Source organism: Gracilinanus agilis, chromosome 3 (genome assembly GCF_016433145.1).
Source record: "Gracilinanus agilis isolate LMUSP501 chromosome 3, AgileGrace, whole genome shotgun sequence".
Classification (NCBI taxonomy): domain Eukaryota; kingdom Metazoa; phylum Chordata; class Mammalia; order Didelphimorphia; family Didelphidae; genus Gracilinanus; species Gracilinanus agilis.
In genome coordinates, this window is record NC_058132.1 from 504,654,230 (window position 1) to 504,667,629 (window position 13,400).

Sequence of the window (13,400 nt, forward strand, 5' to 3'; positions counted from 1 at the left end):
CCATTTTTTACTTAATTATGTTTTAAAAGTCTTAAAAACATAAGCTAACGTAACTTACCTACTGTTGACCTAAAATAAGTTGACCAGACCACATAAAATTCCCCATTTTTTTAACTTAGACTAAAAAGCTAAGCAATAACAAAACATTTGTATTTAACAATAAGCAAATATACTTACATCTTTTGCCATGTTACCAGATCCTTGAAATCAATTCTTTAGATGTTCACTCTCCAGAGAAGAAACAATAATCTTCTAGTAAATAAAAGGACAAAAGAAGACATAAGTTTAGAGGAAGATAATGGTTGGTAAAATATTGTATCTTAAGTCTAAAACTGATACATTTCTCCCTCCAAAGTCAATGCACTTCCTTCCAAAGCAAAATGCACTTTGGGATATCCCGTATCTTCTCTTCCAAATGCATACTTGTATGCAATCCTGACAATCTACAAAAGTAACTTGGCTACTTATTTTAAAAATAATTTGGAGGAGTGACATGTAATAGACAAATGTTAGTATCTTATACAAACAAGATCTACAAACTCTCCTTCCCCCAAACCACTAACAGTACTTCAAGCTTATTCCACTCCAGACTTCTAACAAAAGCTAATAAACATTACCATCTCCCCAGATATCCAGAACATGACTATGATGCACATTCAACTCCTCATGAAGGGATATGATGAATCCATGCAAACTCCCACCCAAAGGCATGCATGCCAACCTAGAGCCCATACACATACATCCAGAATGGACCACCCCATGTTTATATTAGGAACACAAAAATGTACAGATAGATATGTAATTGCCCCTCCCCCTCCAAAAAAACAGAGGGAGAGTGAAGGGGGGGGGGACTTTGCCCTATCTAGTCATAGTTGCTAGCTCCACTGGCCCAGCCCTGAGCACGCTGATAACTCTGACAGGTGTGTTTCCAAGGAAGCTCTAGGGTTAAAGGAACTGTTCTCAGCTCACAAAGCAAGACCCAATCCAGGATCCACTCCACAAGCCCCAAGTCCATCTGGGATCTAGATCTTCCTGACCTGTCACTAGGCCTCGGAGCTGCAGCCCGGGGAGGGAGACCTTCCCCCCCCCCCCACCCCCTTCCAACACCGGAACTCAGCAGTGAGCTCTCCACCCTGCCGTGCTCTTTCAGCACCCAGGCTGTTGGAGGGGCTGCTCCCAGTCCCTCACCCTCCCGAGGTGTCCCGCAGGGGGCTGGCCGCAGCAGGCCTGAGCTGCTACAGGCCGTTGGGGCTCAGGAAGCTGGTGGCAAGTCCCAGGCCCCATGGACAGACACAAGCAGCAGCTGCAGCTGCAGCTCAGCCGCCTGCCCGGCCTCGCCGGCCTGTGCCCCCCCCCTCCCCTCTAGACCCGGGCACCACCCTGGCAACAGGCGCCATCCAGACCCTCCCTAGTCGGACCCCGCTCCCCAAAGAAGGGACAGAGATGCAGATGGGGTGATGGGGGGCTGGAAGGAAGCCTACTGCCCCCAACCAGCTAAGGCTTCCCCCCACCTCTTTACGTCCCATCTCGGAGACCCTTCCCCATCTGCAAAGGCAGAAAAGGGGTGAGCGCCCTAAAGCCTCTGTCCTCGCTGGCCTACCCTCGTCTTCCCCCTCCCCCCTGAACCCCACAAATTAAGCCGGGGGTCAGTTCACCTGAAGGCGTCTTCCTCCCCTCTGTGCCCTCCCCACCAAGCCAGGCCAGGAGCGCAGAGGAGCCCCGGAGCCCACCACCAACTGCAGCAGCTACAATGAAGAGGAGCAGCAGCGTGGAGTGGGGGGGGGGGGGGGTATAAGGATGGGAAGGGGGGAAGGCAAGGTTTACCCACTGCACATGTGCAACACACACACAGACTCACACACACACAGAGCACCAGGAAAAGAGACCCGAGGAGACACCAAGCCGTGTGCACGGCGCCCACACACAGGCGAGGCGAGGCGGGGGGCAGGGCAGAGGGGGGCCCGCCCAGGGGACCAGACCGGCCGCACGGGTTCCCCATCCCCCGCGGCTGGCCCTGCCGGCCAGCCTCAGCTCCCTGACCGTCCCCCCCACCATCCCAGGCCAATACTAACTCTGCAACTAACCCCCCACACATACTCAAGTCTCCAGCTGACCTGCACCATCCCCCAACTCCATCCTTCCCGGGCTCCAGGAGGAACCCCCCCCCCATCCTCACGCATGTGGCTCCAAACCCAGTTGCATCCTTGCACCCCCCCCTCCCCTATGCCAAGCTGCAAGGCACCCCCCTCCAGGGCCCCGCGTGGACGCGCACACGCGCCCCCAGCCCGCGAGGCCGGCTCCGTGCCCCACACCTGGTTTGCCCGGGTCCTGGCGCCCGCACCGCGGGGGGAAGACGGGTTGGAGGTGGAGGGGGGGAGCTAGAGATGGGGAGCGGGGCAGCTCGCGGCCCCGCCGCTGCAGCCCCCGCGCTCCCAAGAAGGAGGGGAGAGATCACGGGGGAGGGGAGTAGATTCCGGCAGCTTGGGGGCCGGACTCGCTTTCCCCCGACCCCCCTCCCCCCCGACTTCGCTCCCACTTCTCCCCACAATATTGGGAGAGTTGGCCGAGGGGGGGATAAAAAAAATTGAAACTTACACTTTGTACTGGGAGCGTCAAGCCGGCGTGACGTGCCGGCAACGCGGTGACGTGCGGCCACGAGCGGCCCCATAGAGACTGGCCCAAAGTGTCAGTTTCACCCCCGCGCGCTCCGCCTCGGGGAGCCGGGCGCGCCTGCGCGGCTTTTTCGCGCCTTTGGCTCGCTCCCTCCCTCGCTCCCGCCAGTTCTGCTCCGCCCCCGCGCTGGGGCTCCCGCGGAGGGCTCGGTGTGTGTGCGTGCATGTGTTGGTGTGTCTGGGTCTGGCTGGGAGAGAGCGGAGAGCGCGGGAAGCGCGCGGCGCGAAAACGTCAAAGTGGGAAAATTAAGGCCGCCCGGATACCGCACCCGGGAATGTGCTTTGGAGGAAAGAAAAAAACACACCGGGAGTGTTCAGGCTCAGCGGGGCGCACCGTCGGACGTCCCCAACACCTGCGTGCGGCCAGTCGCAGAGCGTGCCCCGCGTCCTGCTCCCACGCCTCTGCCCCCACGGCCTGCTTGCGCGCCACCTCCATTACAAACAATTCCATGCATCCCCTAGTGCCCGCCTTTAGTGGCCGCAATGAGGTCATCCGGAAGGGAAGCGCGAGGAGAGCTGCAGGCCGTGCCACTGTATCTGCCGGCCGCTTAGAGCTCACTGGCTACTAGGGCGAGCCCGCCCTGTTGTACCCTCATCTCACGGTGCCACCGGATTGAGTCACAGCCATGTGCTCACCTCTCAAAAAGGACCAGGGAGAGGATTGGCTCGTGGGGGAGGGGTGGACCGAGAAATCGGGCTGGATTGCAGAATCCAGTTCCAGATGGGGCAGCAGTTGTCAGAAAGGGGTGATCTAACCTTCCTCCCTTGCTTCAATAAAATGGAGATAAAAAAAAAAATAACCTGCCCCTCACAGGTATTGTGATGCATAATTAACGTTTGCAAAATACTTTGAGGTTCCTAGACCAAAGGCGCTGGGTATATGCAACATATCATTACTACATTACACTCCCACTTAACCAGTATGATTTCACAATTTGACCATTTTATGCTGATTACACCCACCCTAGTTTCTCTCTTAGTAATGCTAGGACCCCTCCCTCAAATTTCTGAACACTTATCTTAGGCAAATTAACCCACTTAATATACTCTTAGAAGACAAGGGCTTAGCCGAATGTTTTTCTCTGGGTTTTATATTATTATCATTATTATATGGGTTATCTGGTTGCCTAACAGGATAAAGTAATACTTTTTGCCAATGCTAATCTGTGTCCATGATCCCTTCCCCTCCCATCTATCTCCTCCTGTACCTTATCAATCTATTATTCCCTCTTTCCCATTCAACTTTCAACTTTTCTTTTCCAAATTTTCCCTTCCTTATTTACAACTATGCTCCCTCCTCCCAAGAACACCTGCGTCTCTTACCCTATTGTCTCTTCAAAATAACTATTTCTTTTCTCCTTTTAGAAAGAATATCTGCATTGTCTCTTTCCCTTCATCATCCTCTATAGTTTGGTTTCCCTCCCCAGCACCCTACTGAAACCTCTCTCCAAGATCACTAATGACCAACTAACTGCGAAATCCAATAACCTTTTCTCATTCTTCAGCTTCCTTACCCCCTCTTACTGATACTGTTGACTTGTTGACCACTGTCTTCTCTGGATTGACATCGGTCTCTCCTGGTTCTCCTGCCTCATCTGACTGTTCCTTTTTCTTTCACCTTTTCTGATTATAATAGCTCTTATTTACAGTATTTTCACACATAAGTGCCTTCCTCACAACAACCCTGTGAGATAGGTAGGCAAATATAACATCCTGAATTCCATCCCTAGCCATATACTCCAGAGAGGTCATTGACAAAAGAAAAGCTACATAAACACCGAAATATTTATAGCAGTACTTTTTGTGGCAACAAAGAACTGGAAACAAAGTAGATGCTTTCACTTAGAGAATGACTAGTCAAATTGTAGTATATGAATAGAATGGAATATTACTCTGGTGTAAGAAACAACCTATGTGAACCAGCTAGATAGTACAATGGGTAGAGTGCCAAGCCTGAAGTTGAGAGGACCTGGGTTCAAATTCTGTCTCTGATCCTTCCTAATTGTTTGACCCTGGACAACTCATTTAACCCCCCATTGCCTGGCCCATACTGCTCTTCCGCCTTTAGAATAGATACTTAGTTCTAACACACATGGTAAAAGAAGAAAGAAAGAAGGGAAGAGAAGAAAGAAGAAAGAAACAACTTACATGATGAAGGCAGAGAAGCAGGAAGAGACTTAAATGAACTAATGCAAAGTGAAGTATTCAGAGCCAAGAAAACACACACACACACACACACACACACACACACACACACACACACACATAATGACTACAATAATGTAAGTGAAAGAACAAATCAAAACTGAACAAGAATGATCCCAAAGAAGAGCCATTAAAAAAATGCCTCCCCGGGGCAGCTGGGTAGCTCAGTGGATTGAGAGCCAGGCCTAGAGAAAGGAAGTCCTAGGTTCAAATCTGGCCTCAGACACTTCCCAGCTGTGTGATCCTAGACAAGTCACTTGACCCCCATTGCCCACCCTTACCACTCTTCCACCTATGAGCCAATACACAGAAGTTAAGGGTTAAAAAAAAAAATGCTTCCTTCCCCACACATTCTATTGCAGAAGTTGAGACCCATAAATGCAGAACATTGAATATAACAGATTTTTTCCATTTTGTTGAACAGTTTTGCTGATTTTTTTTCCTTTTCCTCCTTTAAAAAAATTATTTGTTATAAGGGCTAGAACAGTGATGGGCAAACTGCAGCCCATGGGCCACATGCTGTCCCCTGAAATGTTCTATCCAGCTTGGAGACATTATTCCTAATCTGACGAATACAATGAGTAGGATACAATACAATGAATTTAGAAAGAGTTGCCTTAGAAACAGACTGACAGATGAGCATTTCCTCTCCTTTGGCCCCTTCTTTAAAAAGTTTGCCCATCACTGTTCTAAAATGTATAGAGAGATGTATGGATTTGAGGGGAAAGCCAAGCATCTAAAAACAAAATATATTAATAAAAATCTATTTTTCAATTGTTCTAAAGAATTACCAGAGGTTCAGAAATTACCCATAGTCACACGGCTAATAAATGCCAGAATCAGAACTTGAACCCAGATCCTTCTGATGGAAAGTCCAGCTCTGTACTATGCTATGTGTAGTAGCTATAATTATCATCATCATCATCATCATCATTTTACACATGGGCAGCCTGAAGTTGAAGAAAGCTAACTGCTTCACCCATGCCCCTATCCAGCTCTAAATCTCTACCTCTGTGTTCTTCAAAGCCATCTTCAATCTCCTTCCGTTCTCTCTATACCCTCTTCCTTGTCAAGCTCATTCATTCTCATGGCTTTTTCATTAATTCTATTGGGATGACCCACAAGCCTACATTGCCAGATTTAAGCAAGCTCTAGTCCCAAATTTCAGACCAACAGCAACATCTCTCCCTAAATGTTCAATCAATACCATGCCCTAAACCTCTTCCCCCCAAAAAGCCTGACCCTCATATTAACCCACCAGTTTCTTTGATGGCACCACTAGCAGAGTATCAATCATCCTGGTTTCCATTTCTTTGATTCTTCCTTCTCCCTCAGCCCATACAATTTATCATTTGATACTTCAGCATTCTTCCTTGAATCCCTGCTTTCCTTTCCACTCACACTGCCAGGACCCTCATTCAGGCTCTCATTACCTTTCCTCCGAAATACTGAAATAAACTTTTTTTAATTAAATCTATTTTTTCAATTAAAAAGCTTTTATTTTCTCTTTCTCTGCCTCCTGAGAAGAAAAAAAAATCCTCCATGACAGCGCCACCTAAATTCATTTACTTAGTACCATATCAATCAAACTACCATAGAATTACTTTGTAGAACAAGAAAAATAATGAAATTTATCAGGAGGAATGAAAGATCAAGAATCTCTAGGTAAAATAGACTTAACTAGTTTTCTTCTGGTTTTCCTCCGCTCATTTCCATCCTTCACTCCACTGCCAAAGTCTCCTTCCCAATGGGTAGTTCTGATGACATCCTTCCCCTTCTTCACACCTTCAGGAGTGCCCCCATTGTTTACAGAATAATACAAACTCCTTAGCCTGATCCTTAAGGTCTTCCACAATCTGGCTCCATACCTTCCCAGACTTCTTTTGGGGTATTTCCCCTTTGCACATAATTCACCATCTCATTACCTTATATGGAGTAGGTACTTCCCATATCTCTATCTGTTGAAATCCTTCTTTTTCTTCTTTGCCACCTCCCTCATGACCATCATCCCACAAATTAAAATTACTTCCTCCAAACCAAAGTAGATGCCAAAAATGGGGGAATGGGTCTTGTGATATATGAATGTAATGGACTATTTAGTTGTTTAATTTCATTTGTTTCTGACTCTTTGTGGTCCCGTTTGGGCTTTTCTTGATAAAGGTACTGAGTAGTTTGCCATTTTCTTCTAAAGTTCATTTTACAGAGGAGGAAACTGAGGCAAAGAGGGTTAAGTAACTTGCCCAGGGTCATACAGTTAATATCAGGGACTGAATTTGAACTCAAGTCTTCCTGGCTCCAGGCTTAGAACTCTATTCACTGTGCCACCTAGCTGCCCCATAATGGGCTATGAGAAACAACAAATGTAATAGTTATAGAAAAGCATGATGGGAATTACATGAAATGAGGCAGAGAGAAGTAAGCCGAAGCAAGAAAACAATAAACCCATAGATAAATGTAAATGAAAGAACACCAGTCAATAAACATTTATTAAGACCTACTTAAGTTCTAGACCCCATGCTAAATCTAGAAATACAAAGAAAGGCAAAAAACACTCCTTGCCCTTGAGGATGTTCAGTCAATAAGCACTTATTTAGACTAGAGCTAAGCATTGTGCTAAGTGCAGAGAATGCAAGTAACAAAGACAGTCCCTGCCCTCAAGGATCTTTCCATCTAACAGGAGAAGACAACATAGAAAAGAAAGGTGAGAAGTAGAAGGGTGAGTAAAGCATAAGTCCAACCAAGTCATCCTCCTAACCTGCAATGTCTTCCTATTATCTCCAAGATTAAATGCAAAATTCTCTGATGTTCATTCAAAGCCCTCCATAATTTAATACTTTTCTCCATTAAATGTCCAAACTTATTACACCTTATGCCCCACTAGGTAGTCTTCTCTTTCATCCAGGACACTGGCTTCCTCCCTGTTTTCCAAAAAAGATACTCCAACTCTCAGCTACCAGGCATTTTCTCTAACTGATCCCATTCTTGGAAAACTCTTCTTCTTCATCTCCTTCTTTAGGCTTCCCTGGCTTCCTGCAAGTCCCAACGAAAATCCTAAATTCTACAGGAAAGTTTTTCCTAACGCCTCTTAATTCTATTGCCTTCTCTGTTAATGATTTCTTATTTATCTTGTGTATAGCTTGTTTATGTGTTTGGCCTTGGTATCTTCCCCATTAGATTGTGAAGATCCCAGGAAACCTCTTCACTAGTAAACTATCATTCTGAAAAATTACATGGACTTTGTTACTCACACCATTTCAGTAGCCTCAGTATTCTCTGCCTCTCTGATCTGATTGGAGAGCCAGTGAGAGGAGTAAGTAACTCTTTCATTTTAATCTTCGTTTTCCAGACATTGAAGATGCCAAGATCATCCACTGCATCCTGGGGGCAACCAGCAGTCTCCTGATTTTTGTCTTACCACTGGACTTTGATGACTCTGGACTATTTACTGTTCCACCTAGCTACTCTTCATTTATCAGGAAAACTTCAAACACTGCCACCATTTTGCCTCCATCATACTCTACACTGGTTAGAGTTGCCTAAATTGATACTATATTTTTCTCAGATGTTTTTATCTTGTGAATATCTTTTGGATATTCTGCTTTATATCATCGTTTCTACTCCTTTGACACAGGCATAGCTTATCACCCAAGAAGCCCTTTAAAGCCCTGGAAGCATAGATCCTGGAGAAACCCAAAGGACCAACACCAAAGGTAACTTATGAGGTTAGAAGTTTCAGCCCCTTAGATACTAATTCGTGACTCTATAAATTCCACAATATGGATCATTTTATCTGTAACTATACTTTATTAAGCACTACATTTATATACAATAATTGCTTCAATTAAATATTCCATTTGTAGTACATGCACATTTGCTTAAAAAGCCAAGTCAATTACTTAGCTTGCTGAGGTTTAATTACTAAAATAGGGACGATTTACTATTGGAAAGTGCAAAGTTTCTTCTTTGGTAGAAAAATGCCAGAGATAGCATCAAATTGTAGAGGAGCTAGAAATATCTTCATTATGCAAATAACAAAAGAAAAAGGGAACATTATTTTTTTTTTTTTGCTTTTTAGACACTGTCTTGCCTCCAAGTAACAGGTGATAATATTATCATGCATATTTTGAGATTTCATATCTCTTTACTAATTTTCATTATGATTTTAATTAATAACAATAAACAAATGCAAACTATTTCAATACAGAGAGGTCTGGTTTTGTTTTATTTTTTTTTTCTCTGTGGGGATTGGGGAGAGGTAAGAGGAGGAGAAAGCAGTGTAACAATTAAATTTAAGTTTTTACTCAATAGGAGAGTTATAAAAGTAGACATTGTTTACAAAATATTAGCCCCTAAGTCAAAATGACTGTTAGCAGCTTTTATTTACAACAAGGTAGAGATAGTGAAAGTGGGAAATATAGGAAAGAGACAAAGCCTAGTCTAGCCCACCAGCCCTAAGGGCTGCTCCTTTGAAGCCAGCTCAGCCCCCTGCAGAGGCTTTCCCCAGTCCAGATCTCCACATTTCCCAGTAATCCTCAGCCAGAAGTCCCTGTAGTATCTTCAGCCAGAGTTCCACCAACACAGAATGACTCCAAGGAAAAGCGTGTCTCTTCAGCTCTTCTCACCAATGCAGAATCCAAGGGAAGAGCCTCTCCAAAAGTCAAGGCAGGAATGGTCTTCAAGGAACCAGTCTTCCAAAACCAGACCATGTTGGTCTCTTCTTTTATACCCCTTTATTTCATGTCATTTCCTGTCTCTCCAGGTCTTCACAGGAACCAATTGCAATCTTTCAATTTGCCTAGCACTGCCCAAGGGGGGCAGTGCTTGTAGTCTTTGGGGATGTAACCTCTTAAGTGGCTCCTGAGCTCTCTTTGTCTAATGGTTAGCTAGCTAGAAGTAGGGGTACTTTAAGTTCTGGATTAACTAAAAATAGACAAAGGGAGAGTTAATCTATCTTCAAAGTAGATCTTCATGAAAATGGAATGTGACCTTTCCCCCAAAGCCCATTGGTATGGGACTCTCTCCTTATAAATGGAGATGAAGGCCCTGCCCATCATGAAGAGCAGAGAAGAGTTGACTAGAGACAGTGTTTCAGTTTTCAGCAGTCTCCCCTTTGAGACCAATCAAGCTTTAAGTTTTCTAAGAGAGTCCTTTCAGCTTCCAGATTCAAGAGAAAAGATGGAAGATGCCAACTCTTCTTCAGGACTCTGAAAAGACATAGATGGAGAGGGCAATTGCAACAACGTTCCTATCCCTACCTTTCTACTCTAGAAACTTAAGGGAGTTTCCATTTGTGTGAGATCCAGGACATCTCTTGGTTGAGCTGAGTTACTTTGCTTGCAAAGGGAGAACTCTTTCATTCTCTCTTGTCTGGTATATATTGTCCTATGATTTCAGTTTTGCTACAGATTTGAATAAATGGGTTTCTTTGGTATTCACTATGCATGTTTATTGTGCAACTGATATTTATTTGGTGGTTTGTATGGATTTATTATTAATTAAAATCATAATGAAAATTACTAAAGAAAGATGAAACCTCAAGAAATGCATTATAATATACCATCACCTGGTACATGGTACCTGGTACTTGGAGGCAAGACAGTGTCTAAAAAAACAAAAAGCAAAAAAATTAATGTTTCCTTTTCCTTTTGGATAAAGAGCTTAGAGTTCGCCTTCCCAAAAATGACAGAACAATCAAAAGTTAGCATGAACCCAATCATATCCGCTAGACAAATAATATTTAAGGAAATACATATATATGTGTATATATATATATATGTATATATATATATATACACACACACATACATACATACTATATTGGATTAAAATGTATATATAATATATATTCTAATCTAATACACCCACTCCCTCTGGAGAGTAGAATGGGCTTTTGATCCAACTTCCTGCTTCTGCGAACCCACTTGTCAGTAATAAAAACTTTCTTTGGAAAAGGGTAGAGGAAGATGCCTTTCTTTAAGTCACACAAGGACAGCATCCACACTGGTGAACCTTACTACACATGTGGGTTCCTCTCTTTTTTTACAAAAATAAAATTAAGGGAGCAGCTAGGTGGCTCAGTGGATTAAGAGCCAGGCCTGGAGATGGGAGGTCCTGGGTTCAAATCTGACCTCAGATACTGCCTAGCTATGTGACCCTGGGCAAGTCACTTAACCCCCATTGCCTAGTCCAGAGGTTCCCAAACTTTTCTGGCCTACTGCCCCTTTGCAGAAAAAATATTACTTAGCTCCCTGGAAATTAGATTTTTTTAAATTTTAATAGCAATTAATAGGAAAGATAAATGTATCTGTGGCCATCACCATCTCTCTGGATTGCTGCAGCACCCACTAGGGGGTGGTAGCACCCACTTTGGGAATCACTGGCCTAGCCCTTACCACTCTTCTGTCTTAGAACCAGTACATAGTATTGATTCTAAGATGGAAGGTAAGGTTTTAAAAAATAAAATGAAATTTAATTTTAAAAATATTTCAATATGGTTCCGGGTTAAGATGGCAGCAGAGTAAGAAGCAGCTCTTAACCTCTCCTGACCGAAACACACAAAACTCCTCAAGGGGACATAAAAACAAGTCCAGATGAACGGAGGAACCCCCACAACAGGGCACAGCGTGGAAGGTACGTGAAATTGAGGCATTTCCATGCTATAAAGGGGTGAAACAGCCCTCACTAAATCGCGGGCTGAGTAACCACCCCATCCCCACCCCCTCCACACACAACACCTGTAGCTCCGAAGCCAGCTAAAAAGAAATAGAGCAAGTTTGGGGCACCCATCGAGTCATTGGCAGCTCCGGGGACTGTTCCTGAGAGCAGCAAGACTTAGGACCCCATTAAGCCAAAAAACACACACGAAATCTGAGCTCGGGAGCAGGACGCAGGACGCACAGCGCAGGCTGAGCAGAGCGCGGGCTGAGCAGAGCGCAGGCTGAGCAGAGCTCAGGCACTGCGGAGGCGTGGGTGGAGGCAGACACAGCCAGGAACTAAAGCCTAAGTGGGGAACCAGTGTGGACGGGTATACGACTGTGGAAGCAGCGCCCTGAGACTTGTAAAGAAACCTCCGGCAGAGGATCAAGCAAGGGGGTCCACCAGGGGGCTTGACCTTGGAAAAAACCAGAACTCAGACCTCAGGAGCCAATAGATCGCGGACAGACACTGAGCGCGAGGATAAATCTGAGAAGCTGCTGGGGTAATGATGGCTACCCAGTCTCAGGAAGTTCAGAAGAGAAAGAATAACAACAAGAAAAAGAAGTCTTTAACACTCGACAGCTTTTACACAGAGAAAATCCAGACAACCCAGCAAACAGAGGAGGAGAACAAACAAGCATCCGGACCCTCCCCAAATAAGGAAAACTCCTCACAAGCTATGGAAGAGTTCAAAACTGAGATTTTGAGGAAAATGGAAGAGATCTGGCAAGAAAATAACTGTTTAAAAGGTAGAATCATGCAATTGGAAAGTGAGGCTCAGAAACCAAATGAACTGATAAGCAAATTGAACTCCAGAAATGACCAGATTGAAAAGGAATACCAGAAGATGATTATGGCCGAAAACCGAAAGATTATAGCCGAAAATCAATCCCTAAAGGCTAGAATTGAGCAAGTAGAAACTAATGATCTCTCAAGACAACAAGAACAAATAAAACAAAGCCAAAAGACTGAAAAAATAGAAGGAAACATGAAATATCTCAATGAGAGAGTGACAGACCAAGAAAACCCGTCTAGAAGAGACAATTTGAGAATAATTGGTCTTCCAGAAAAACCAGAAATTAATAGAAACCTGGACTCCATACTAACAGAAATAATTCAGCAAAATTGCCCTGAAGTCCTACAACAAGAGGGCAACATAGACATTGAAAGGATCCATAGAACACCTGCGACATTCGATCAAGAAAGGAAAACACCAAGAAATATCATTGCAAAATTCAAGAGTTTCCAAGCAAAAGAAAAAATCTTACAAGAAGCCAGAAAGAAACAATTCAAATATCAAGGAGCACCAATCAGGATCACACAGGATCAGGCAGCCTCCACACTAAAAGACCGCAAGGCGTGGAATACAATATTCAGAAAGGCAAGAGAGCTGGGCCTGCAACCACGGATCAACTACCCATCAAAATTGACTATATATTTCCAGGGGAAAGTATGGGCATTCAACAAAATTGAAGAATTCCAGGTATTTGCACAGAAAAGACCAGGGCTAAATGGAAAGTTTGATATCCAACCACAAAAATCAAGAGAAACCTGAAAAGGTAAATAAGATACAGAGGGGAAAGAAAGAAAACTTATAATTTTTAAATTTGCCTTTTTAAGGGCCTAAGTGAGATCTAATTATCTGTATTCCTATGTAGAGAAATGTTATGTTTAATTCTATGTAGTGAACTCTATTCACTATTATAATATTCACTATTATAGTAATCAGAAGAATAATTAGCAGGGTGAGGGTGGAACACTAAATAATCTAAGATGGCATGGGGGATGGGAAAGAGGGGGTGAATAGCAGGGGACACCAAGAGAAAC

General features: G+C 44.3%; 1 protein-coding gene across 2 annotated transcripts in view; it reads right to left on the reverse strand.

Annotated features, from left to right (window-relative positions):
• The window catches only part of TFDP1 (transcription factor Dp-1), a 118,736-nt gene extending 118,479 nt beyond the window's left edge, over positions 1-257 (reverse strand). For both annotated transcript variants that reach the window (XM_044670501.1, XM_044670500.1), the window contains exon 1: positions 178-257. In XM_044670501.1, the coding sequence (XP_044526436.1) occupies positions 178-189 (12 nt within the window). In that variant the 5' untranslated portion in view covers positions 190-257. The remainder of the gene's footprint in view (positions 1-177) is intronic.
• Between the last annotated feature and the right edge of the window lie 13,143 nt (positions 258-13,400).